Genomic DNA, 11,923 nt, shown 5'->3' with positions numbered 1-11,923 from the left:
TGTAATTATCTCTCTAGCTCTCTCTCTCTGGCTCTGTCACTCTATCTATCTATCTATCTATCTATCTATCTATCTATCTATCTATCTATCTATCTATCTATCTATCTATCTATCTATCTATCTATCTATCTATCTATTTATATATCATCTCACTCTACCACTTTTTACTCAGTTGGATTAAAAATGTTATTTGAGAATGGCATAGATCGATTTACATTGCCTACAAAGCCTGAGGATGAAAATGTTTAATATTAATCAGGTTAGTAATGCATTGCGCTTAATATATGTAAAGTGTAAGGTGGCAAAATAGCTCCTCATGGTGTTGTTCTATGGTGGCAGGGACCACAGCGCTGTACCTGTTCCTGCTGATGCATCCGTCCATCTCCAGCAACCTGCCCAGCCCACAAACCTACGAAGAGGTCCAGTTCTTCAACACCAACAGCTACCACAAAGGGATCGACTGGTACGGACACACACACACGCACACACACACACACACACACACGCACGCACACACCCTGATCCTCTAGTGGCGACATGCTGAGTTAATGATAATCACAATTAAGGATAATCAGATTAGATACGATTAAAACGATAAAATATGACTTTATTATCTCGATGGAAAATTGTTTTGGACACAGTCTACTGTAGCTAACAGTCAACAATTTCGTAAAAGTAGACATCGAAAAATGAAAAAATACCTTAAAAACAAGATTAATGTATTAGAAGAACAACTAAAATACCAATAAATACAAGAAACATGCACACATTTTCCTAAAGGACAATGGGCTTCACTGTATCTAACGTTCAAACATTTACATGCGGAAAGTGGATGCAACAACATAATAGATCTAACTTAAAAACAAACAAACCGATTCATGTAACGGATGAACAACTAAAATACCAATAAATATACACAATACAACATTAACACTTCAGGCTGAAACCAGTCTAAAAGGACTTTATAACAACTCCAATATAAATGTAGTCTCCGACAGAGCGAGAGAGAGAGAGAGAGAGAGAGAGAGAGAGAGAGAGAGAGAGAGAGGGAATTAAAAATAATAAAGTAGATCTTTTTTTACTGTGTTTCTTTAATCTTGTGTATGGCGTCCAGAAGCCAGAATGCATGTTGAATTGGCCCATCAAGCAGCCATTAAACCAAATCAGAGACAGCTGCTGCCGTTTTCTTAAGATGGTTGGAAGAGAATTAAAGGCGGGGAATGGTAGCGTTTCAGGGGTGGGCGGCACTCTCCGCACTGTCTCTCAGGGAGAGGAGCTCATAATGGCTGCTTTGTGACTTTGAGATTTGCATCCAACTGTGAAAGACAGAATCATTTTGTAGGTACACGATGTGTGTCGCCGTGTGCACTGAGCAAGATTGTATATAAGTGGATGATTGGGGAAGTTGTGTGTGTGTGTGTGTGTGTGTGTGTGTGTGTGTGTGTGTGTGTGTGTGTGTGTGTGTGTGTGTGTGTGTGTGTGGGTGTGTGTGTGTGTGTGTGTATCTGTGTGTTTGCAGATTTGTTTCTATGCATATTTTATTTGCTTGCGTGTGTGTTTGTTTATTTGCTCATGTGTGTGTTTATGACTATACGTAATACGTGTGTTTATGTCTTGTGTGTTTGTTTCTGTCATGTCCTTTTGTGTTTGTGTGTGTGTGTGTGTGTGTGTGCGTTAATTTGCTTGTGTGTATGTGTGCGTGTGTGTGTTTGTGTGTGTTTATGTCTTCGCGTGCTTGTGTTTACTTACCTCTTTGTGTTAACATCTTGTTGTGTGGTGTTTGTGTCTTTACTCAATGTTATCGTTTATGTTTCTGGTGTGTTTGTCTTTTCTCTCTGTGAGTTTGTCCATTTGTGTTTATGTATTGTGTGTGTGTTCTAATTTATTGTGTGCGTTTTCTTGCAGTGTCTTCAAAGTTCATGCGTCTGTATATGTTGTGTGTGTGCATTTGTGTGTCATTATTTCCTGTGTTTACTTACTTCCTGTTTGTTTCATGTGTGTGTGTGTGTGTGTGTGTGTGTGTGTGTGTGTGTGTGTGTGTGTGTGTGTGTGTGTGTGTGTGTGTGTGTGTGTGTGTGCCTCTTAGGTACATGGAATTTTTCCCGGTGCCATCCAACACCACCACAGACTTCCTGTTTGAGAAGAGCGCCAACTACTTCCCGTCGGAGGATAGTCCGCGCCGCGCAGCCGCCCTGCTGCCCAAAGCCAAGATCATCACCCTGCTGATCAACCCCTCAGACAGGGCCTACAGCTGGTACCAGGTACACACACACACACACACACACACACACACACACACACACACACACACACACACACACACACACACACACACACACACACACACAAATACATACACACACACAGACACACACACACACACACACACACACACACACACACACACACACACACACACACACACACACACACGCACACACTCCTTAGACAGGGCCTACAGCTGGTACCAGGTACACACACACACACACACACACACACACACACACACACACACATACACACACACCCTGCAGCACCAGCGGTCATACGAGGACCAGTCCACTGTATCTACTTTAGTGTGTTGACCCCCCCCCCCGCAGCACCAGCGGGCTCACGAGGACCACGCCGCCCTGCGCTTCAACTTCTATGACGTCATCACCGCGCGACGGGGCGCGCCGGCCGAGCTCCGGTCGCTGCAGAACCGCTGCCTCACGCCCGGCCTGTACGCCACGCACATGGAGCGCTGGCTCACCCACTACCCCGCCAGCCAGGTAGGCCCCAGCCCAGGCCCCAACCAGTGGCCCCAGGGTGGGGTTCTGTGTGGCTCACCTGTGTCCTGCAGCCCAGTCCATTGTTGTGGAAGTGTGTCAGATGTGTGGCCTGTTGTGTGGTCCGAAATGTGATTGGTTCCTTATATATATAGGGTTAGTTATAGTTCTTAATAGCCGTCGTGCACCATGCAAGAAGTGTTCATCAATAATGCGCAATTATTTCCGCAATGTATCCCGAATTCATTAGATAGAGATGGGTCACCACGTATCAGGGTTTTATGCATATTAGCTTGTTGGCTTGTTTATGCCACCAATATACATTACGACAACATAGTTTTACATGCTAACGTAAATTTAAAGACATTGGTCATCCAGGTCGTGGTTGTCGGTTTGAGTCCTTCGGCCAGATGTAAGAACGAATTTAACATCAGCGTCCTTGACCTTCTCGCTCAAGGACGCCCCGATTTTTCTCCTGCTCCTTGGAGATTTGTGATTATGAAACATCTATATTAACGTCTAAGAACGTGCTATATATAGCCGGCAGCCATTCAGTCCCTGGCTGTCAACCATCTGGGTTTTCCACATCAACGGGTGGATGGAAAGCACAGCATTACTTTAAACAGAGAGTCCTTGCATGCTGGGTTACAGTAAGCTGCAGGTGCACTGAGAATACATCAACACTTGTGTAAAAAACACACAAGGTTATATTCAGAGATTACAGTCGCATACCGACTTATCTCTAGTAATAACTCTATCATAATTGTGTGTGTGTGTGTGTGTGTGTGTGTGTGTGTGTGTGTGTGTGTGTGTGTGTGTGTGTGTGTGTGTGTGTGTGTGTGTGTGTGTGTGTGTGTGTGTGTGTGTGTGTAGCTCCTGATCATCGACGGCCAGCAGCTGAGGAGTGACCCGGTGGCGGTGATGGATGAGGTGCAGAAGTTCCTGGGCATCGCCCCTCACTTTAACTACTCCCAGGCCCTCACGTAGGTTCCCTCTCTCCTCCTCTCTCGCTCTCACCCTCTTGCTGTCTCTCTCCCCTCACGTGCGTCTCCTCTTCCCTCAGTGTACCTTCATCTTGTCTCTCTCTCTCTGTCTCTCTGTCTCTCTCTCTCTCTCTCTCTCTCTCTCTCTCTCTCTCTCTCCCCCCCCCCCCCCCCCCCCCCATGTCTCATTCCCTCTCTCCTTTCTACCACCCAATCCTTCTCTCTGTCTCGGCAGCTCCCATGTCTTCTCCCCTGGGTGCTTGGACAAGGGCACCTTTCCACTGATTGTGGGAATAAAACACAGTAAGAGACGGACAGGTAGTCAGCGTGCAGCTTTTACTCATAAGTCACTCACGAGTTCCGCTGTGCATGATTGCATTCAAAGCCCTGCTTTAATCTTTTGAGTTTAAAACGTTCATTGCAGTATGAGCTTCGCTTCATGTGGAAGATATCCTGTTCAGTTTAGTCAGTAAGTTGTAAATGCTTTTTATGGCGGCATATCACTGCCAGAAATAGGGAGCAAAAATGACTTTGTACGTGCACAACTAACACATACGTGCACACAAATTATTAGTGCTTGATAATAGCGCTTTTACTGCACTTGAGTGCAGTATTTCTCTGCTCGCGAGAGCAATAGTAAAGACTCTGAGGTGGAAACCGTTCATTGAGCAAGCAGATGAAGTGAAGAAGCAACTGAAGCCCCTTTGCTCAAAGGCTGTCCTTGCTATCGTGCTCACGCACACGTTGGTTTTCTTTTTGGCACTAGTTGGGCGTAGCCAGCCATGACCCTTGTATCCCTGATGGGATTGGTTACATGTTGCCAGATTGACAGATCAACACACCTCTTGAAATGCTTCAATGATTGTTTTGTGAGTATGTCGAATCGATCGATAGACCAGGAAAATTCAGGAATGAATTAACAAAGAATTAAAGAATTAAAGAACACTACACGAAATGTAAGCCCTGCCTCAGTTTGAATATGGAGATCAAGCAATGTCCAAGCATGAAACAGTTTAAAAGAAGATACAAAGAGGTGGTTTTCCAGAGTTATAGTAATGAAGGAGGGCTTTGACGTCTCATTACTTGTTAACATGACTAGTTAACTGTGTGATCAGCAGTGAGCTATTGGTCCTAAGGGTGGTGTCGCGTGCTGTGGTGGCTCGGCCTTCTGCTGACTCCACAGTTGCTGTGGTGCTGGCAGTTGGAGTGGCTGACATTTTTAGTGTGTCAGTGAGTAGGAAACATGGGTATGTGAAGGATTGTATATGTATGGATTTACAGGAAATATATTGGTACGTTGTGTGCATCTATGTGTACTGGTATGGTGTACAGATATGCAAGTGTTCGTGTGTACGGTTGTGTGTATTTGTATTGGTATGGAGTACAGAAATGCAAGTGTTGTACGCTGGTGTGTATCTATGTGTATCTGCATGGTGTACAGATACGCAAGTGTTGATACATAGATTTGTTATCATGAAAATGAGAAATGAGTCTGAAGGAAACAGGTAGTTTTGAGTTTGAGTTTTGATTTTGATTTCTGACCTGTTAATATTGTTTAAAGAAGTGGGGTGGGATTGAACAAGTTTTTACTTCTTCCCACCCCTTTTCAAATATGTTGTAGCATTTTTTTTATATAGAGTGCTTGGCGGCATTATCAGTGCAGGAGTCACTAGGGCTGACTCCTGTTGATGCATTATTATTGTTGTTTTGTTGTTGCATATTTGAAATAAATCATTCATTCATTCATTCATTCATATGTATTGTAGATATGTAGAATCATGATAAGACAGGAATTGTCTAATGAAGTCTAATCAAGCAGCGCTTTCGCTGTTTAAATATATATATGTATATATATATATATATATATATATATATATATTAGTAAAAACAAAATAGAAAAGTTTCCACAGGTATTTCTCAGGAATACTAACCCCAACCCTTTATGTGATAGTTATCAGTGGTCGGTAACCTTTTGGATGTCCCGTGCCACTTCACAATGTCTAAAATAATTCATAGACCCCTGTACCTGATGTTCATAATATACATTTATTTATTGATTAAGTCACTGCGGCTTATCGTCACCCTGTATAGAGTGACAATGCCAAAAGATAGAGTTCGATCTTGTGTGTGTATCACACATACACACACACAAACACACAAACACACACACACTTCAAATGTATTAAAATGAATAGGGCACAAAATAAAATGTATTCAATCTTTCAGATTTAGTCTGATCCCTTTCCCCGCTTCAGCTACACTGAAAAGCAATGCACCTTTCAATGCAAGAGTTTGCTGGTGCCGTCCATTTTCAGCCATATCAGTAATGCGCCTTTCTACAGTTCTCGCAGGCATGTCTTTAGTCCTGGAGATGATTGTGCCTTTGTTTGGTAATCCATTAAATATATATATAAAAATAAGAAATAGCTCTGAACTGTTGGGGAAAGCCTCCTTTATATATCCTCCATCGGCGAATGGCTTCCCGTTTTTTGCAATGCACTGCGTGTGATTTTTGGCGGCCCATATGGTTGTAAACACACTGCTTTGCTTCTCTTACTGGGCTACTGCCTTCTGGATTGACTCAACTCCATCCGCCTCATCTTCAAAATGCTCCCTTCTTCTCATGTCTTCAATCAAAACAACGTTATACACTTCAGCGATTTCACAGCAAAGAAAGCATAAAGCTTGTTCCTTTAATGCATAAATCCGAAGTTGTTTATCCAAAAAAGGAAACAAATGGAAACAGTTTTTTAGTTACTCCCATTATCAACTCAAAAGATAGCTGGCGAACTAGGTATCAGCTCCCGCTCATCTGCACGGTTTGTTAAATTGTGAGCGCGCTCATAGTCATTGTTGCTCTGGATTCTTGCCAGCGGAACGCCACCATAGCATTTAAAGACTATTAGCCATGGAGTTGTTTTTTCTTTTACAAGCAGATGGTCACCATAGACTTGGCATCATTTAGAGTTTTATCCCCAAGAAAATGGCTCTGCACATTTAAAAACCATCTCCTGGCAAGGTTACCTTCCTTTTTACCCGACAAATCCTCGTTTATAGAAAATCTATTGTTGTGCAAAACACATAAGGCCCTTCAGCATCTTGAAGGAGCAGAGTGTAGGATTGAGCTCTGAGTTATCCATCAGGCTATTTCTCACCATCTCGTCCTCCTCACAATCTTCCCAAGATGCACACAAGTGTATTAGCAGATATATGAATATTAATATGAACAGAGTGGGAAGAAGCATTTGAAATGACTAACTGAGACTGATTTAGAATGCATCTGAAAAATGATTTGGCAAGGAGGAATACATATGTTTGTGAATCTTGTGTGGTGCACTTCTGTCTGATTAATTCCATTAAACAACGTGATTTAATCCTTTCGGAGCCGGGATGGCGCTGAGAGGAAACTGGGCTATTTCACAGAAGGATCCATCCTGGATTATCCTAGTTTGAAAATGTAAAACCTGCCATTGCTAACAAATAAATGCCATTTATTAAAGTGTGCAACATTTCTATGGATTGAGTACATTATACCATGGGAAAAATAGGTCTGCGGGGGGGGCAGCATCCGGGCCTTAACTCCTGCATCTCACTCAGACAAGGGAGCAGCCCACTGGAGCTGTCGCCTAAACGGCACAGAGGGAACCAGGGGTGTTTGAGTGTGAGTCTTTTAGTGTGTGTGTGTTTGTGTGTGTTTTTGTGTATGTGTGTGTGTGTGTGTATATGTGTATGTGTGTGTGTGTTTGTGTGTGCGTGTGTTTGTGCGTGAGTATGTGTGTAATTGTGTCTTTGTGAGTCTGTGTGTGTGTTTGTGTGCGAGTGTGTGTGATTTATTGTGTATGTTAGTGTGTGAGTGTATATGGATGTGTGTGTGCGCGTGTGCATGTGTGTGTGTGTGTGTGTGTGTGTGTGTGTGTGTGTGTGTGTGTGTGTGTGTGTGTGTGTGTGTGTGTGTGTGTGTGTGTGTGTGTTTAAGCCAGTATTGAGTTGCACAAAAGCCTAATTTCCCCCTCATCCTGTCCTCTTGTCAGACATGACAGCTGTCTGAAGGATCCTGAAGAATGTTTCTTTCTTCCTTCCTTTAAATCCCTTCCACCTACGCGCCCTCTCACCCTGTCATCAAACGCACCAGAGGCTTCTGTCTCTTCTCTGTCTCTCTCTCTCTCTCTCTTTGACTCTTCTCTCTCGCTAGCTGACACGCTCTTTCTCTCTCTTTATTTTCTCTCTCTCTGTATTTGCTCTCTCTCTCTCTCTGTATCTGTCTCTGTCTCTGTCTCTCTCACTGTCTCTCTTTCTGTCTTCTCTCCCTCACTGTCTCTCTCTTTCTGTCTTCTCTCTCACTGTCTCTCTCTGTCGCTCTCTCTCCTGAATGTAGACTCCTCAAGACTTCCACCAGATGTATCTGAGTCATAGCGGTCGCACCCAAAATGAACACACATTTGGAGGCTATTTAATATTGATGGCGTTCTATCATGTTCTTCACACTGTGCGCTTCGCGCTTTTTCTGATCTTTCTTTCTTTTCTCTTTCTTTCTCTTCTTCGTTCTGCGACTCTACACGACCCTGTTTAATTATCCATCTCTTTTTTTTTCTCTCTCTCTCTCTCTCTCTCTCTCTCTCTCTCTCTCTCTCTCTCTCTCTCTCTCTCTCTCTCTCTCTCTCTCTCTCTATCTCTATCTCTATCTCTCTCTATCTCTGCAGGTTCGACCCTCAGAAGGGCTTCTGGTGTCAACTGCTGGAAGGAGGGAGGACAAAGTGTTTGGGCAAGAGCAAAGGGAGGAAGTACCCGCCTATGGAACCCGAGGTAAACAAATCAGGACACACTTCCTTCACCACACACATGAAACACTACAGACCTGTGCGGTTGCTGCTGCTGGCCTTTGAGTATCATTCTCCAGACCCACGCTGAAGTATCGTTTTATAAAAGGCGATTAACCCAAATATTAAATTAGATCGTTTCGTATCTTTATAGAGGTCAGGGATTCTTCAAAATCATCTTAGAAGGAGATTGGTCAAAGGCTAAGTGGAGTTTTACAGAAGTATTGCTTACAAAAGACTTCATGAAGTATATGACATAGGAAGTTGGGAAGGTTAAGGTTGAGAAATGTTTGTTGAGAAGGAATGTTCTGGTAGTAATTCTAATAAGAGTATAAGAGGAGGTTTTTACCGGCATTCCGTTTTAAGTAGATAGGTGACTTTTTTAATTTAGATATAAAAATAATAAGACAGAAGAAGACTGTTTTGATTTCCAGAAAGAAAAACCCACTGTCAGAGACTCGACCTGATTCCTCGCAGAGCGGAGATTTCCCAGGGGAGGGAGACCCAGCGTGGAATCTGTCAGCCAATCACGTTGAGCCAGGAAGTTACAATCTAATTATGGGGATTCAATACTGAAACTGAACGCCAGAGAGAGAGAGAGAGAGAGAGAGAGAGAGAGAGAGAGAGAGAGAGAGAGAGAGAGAGAGAGAGAGAGAGAGAGAGAGAGAGAGAGAGAGAGAGAGAGAGAGAGAGAGAGAGAGAGATTAGCATGGATAGAGCCAGTGAGAAAGAGATGGGAAGGTTAAAGGTTGGCAAGGTTGGTTAGTGAGTTAAAAAGAGAGAGAAGAGGGAGAGAAAACCAGGAGAAGGCTGAGCGAGGAGAGACCGTCTAATCGAGTTTTGGCGGCTGATTCCACAATGAAGAATGATGAAAGAGTTAGACACATGGTTTTACCACACATATGTGTACACACAAGCATACACACATGACACATACACAAACACACACAACACACAACCATGCGGAAACACAAACACGCACACATGCTCACCTCATTTGGATAGAGAAAACATTCTATGTTTTATGAGTTATGTGGAAATTGAAACATGTAGAAAGTCTGACAGTGAACGAGACGGGATGAATTAATACTAAAAGAGGAATAGATAGAGAGAAATAGAGAGAATAATGCTTTGCATGCATCCCTTATCTAATTTCCTTACTTTTTCTGCACTAATTGATCTGCTTCTGTTGAACGCATCCCTGACTACAATGGAATAGGAATAGAGAATAATATAATAGTAAATTACATTAATAATATGTAATTTACTCTCTGTCTCTGGAACGTTCCATTCTCCTTCTTGTATCTCTCTATCCCGCCCCCTCTGGTATCTGCACTCACCGGTCTTACTCTCTCTCCTCTTGGTTCTGCTTGTCTCTCTCTCTCTTTTTATCTCTATATTTTCCCAGCAGCATCCTTTCATTTTTCTCTCTCTCTCCGTCAGTCTTTATCTGACTATATATCGCTCTCTCTATCTCTTTGTATTTTTCCATCAAATCAATCCGAAAGAGCTTTATTGGCATGGGAAATATACATTAACATTGCCAAAGCTGATGCATATTTAAAGAAATTAATCTCTCTCTCCCCTTCCCTCCCCCTCTCTTTTTCTCCCTTTCCCTCCCCCTCTCACTCTCCCCCCTACCTCCCCCACTCTCTCTTTCTAGGCGCGGGTCTACCTGTCCAGGCACTACAGGGAGCACAACATTGAGCTGTCAAAGCTCCTGCACCGCCTTGGACAGCCCCTCCCCTCCTGGCTGAGGGAAGAGCTGCAGAAGGTGAGACAAATCAAGCACCCCCCCCCCCCCCCCCCCCCCATGCTGTGGCTCCTCACCCACGACATGGCTTGGCCCTTAGGAGCCCCACATTACCACTGCCTATCACCATTAATGAGTGTTGAGAAGGAATCATGCAACCTGGGACGTGATGGCTGTTGTCACTTCAGAACAAGTGGGCTGTTGCCTGGAACACATACTAATATAAACACAATGACGAAAATAGAGAAATCATTATATTTACATTTTCTGTTCTTTACTAGCATATAATGTACATATTTGTATCACATTATCTAATATTTCTTTTTTTTTTGCAATTATATATAGAAATATCAGTTTATTATATTTATATAACATTAATATTTGTATTATATTTTTTCCATATTTCCATTATATTATCTCAAAATCTCTAACATACTGTTTATAATATCATCTGTATGCTCCTGCAATTTTATCCCCACATCTCTAACATGTGATTTCCTCCTTGTTCCTCCCGCTCTCATCCTCTCCAAGGTCAGATAACCTTTGAACCAGGAAGTGATCGCTGACGGCGGGAGGCAGAGTGCGGAGGAGGCGTGGGCTGAGGGGGATACAGAAGTGTGACTGTACTTCCTGTCGGCCTACAGCAGTCACCTTGGAGCTGGAAGCACCCAGCAACCAGGATGTTCACCCGGGGGGGGGGGGGGGGGGGGGGGGGGGGGTAGGGGACGGTTCACACAGACATTTAGAGGAGGACAGACGCACCAGGGTAGAAGAGGACCCGGGGGAAGGGAGGATGGCAGTATTGATCGATGATGGATGGGTTAAGGGATTGGACGATGAATGAATGAATGAAAGGATAGAAGGATGAATGATGGATGGGTAAATCGATGGATGGATGGATGGGTGGGTGGATTCATGGATTATGTATGGGTGAAATAATTGGGATAGCTGAGAATATGAATGGATGACAGATGGATGGTTGGATGATTAACAAAGAAAAAAGATCACTATATGGAGAATATTTTTCACCTGGTTATGGGGTACGTTGTACGAGGCGAGCGTTCATGGAAAGCTATGAAACCGACCAATAAGGATGGAGAGAGGAAAACCAACCAGCCAATCAGATACGAGTCTTCAGGCGCTCTCTTGTGGAACCTGTTGGGGAACTCGGCTGTGATTCTGTGAGGGCTGTTGAACGTTTCTTTTATTCTCTGTTATTTTGCTATGTTTTTCGCTTTTAATTTATGATACCAGAGCAGCGCTGGTCAGCTGTGCCTGGTCTTCGTATTCAAGATGTTTGCACTACATTCTGTCCTTTTGTGTTTTCACGCATTGAGGGTTCTTAGAGTCATTTGGTCTCCTTTGTTGGCGCGGCAGCGAGATGATGCGGCAGTATAGACTCAGGGCGGCCAACAAACTGTTCTGTATTGTTATATATGTGTCAAATGTTTGTGGTTTTTTTTTCTATTTGCATTTAGTTTCAGTCGTTACGGTCAGTGTTGGCCCAGAGTGAGGCCTTGGGATTATTTTTCTGGATACGTAGGTCAGGAGTTTTGCATTCCTATAGCGCTCACAGTATATTTTTTTTCCCAGAGTGACGGT

At 43.4% G+C, this 11,923-nt stretch overlaps 1 protein-coding gene across 1 annotated transcript in view; it reads left to right on the top strand.

Annotated features, from left to right (window-relative positions):
- ndst3 (N-deacetylase/N-sulfotransferase (heparan glucosaminyl) 3) overlaps window positions 1-11,032 on the top strand; it is a 59,118-nt gene extending 48,086 nt beyond the window's left edge. The window contains exons 9-15 of the mRNA XM_030351817.1: window positions 340-463; window positions 2,087-2,261; window positions 2,601-2,771; window positions 3,642-3,751; window positions 8,452-8,554; window positions 10,232-10,342; window positions 10,858-11,032. Of these exons, the coding sequence (XP_030207677.1) occupies window positions 340-463; window positions 2,087-2,261; window positions 2,601-2,771; window positions 3,642-3,751; window positions 8,452-8,554; window positions 10,232-10,342; window positions 10,858-10,887 (824 nt within the window). The 3' untranslated portion in view covers window positions 10,888-11,032. The remainder of the gene's footprint in view (window positions 1-339; window positions 464-2,086; window positions 2,262-2,600; window positions 2,772-3,641; window positions 3,752-8,451; window positions 8,555-10,231; window positions 10,343-10,857) is intronic.
- The last annotated feature ends 891 nt before the right edge of the window (window positions 11,033-11,923 follow it).

This window comes from Gadus morhua, chromosome 3, assembly GCF_902167405.1.
Source record: "Gadus morhua chromosome 3, gadMor3.0, whole genome shotgun sequence".
Lineage (NCBI taxonomy): Eukaryota > Metazoa > Chordata > Actinopteri > Gadiformes > Gadidae > Gadus > Gadus morhua.
The sequence above is the reverse complement of the archived record's forward strand: the minus strand, read 5'-3'. Positions and strand labels throughout refer to the sequence as shown.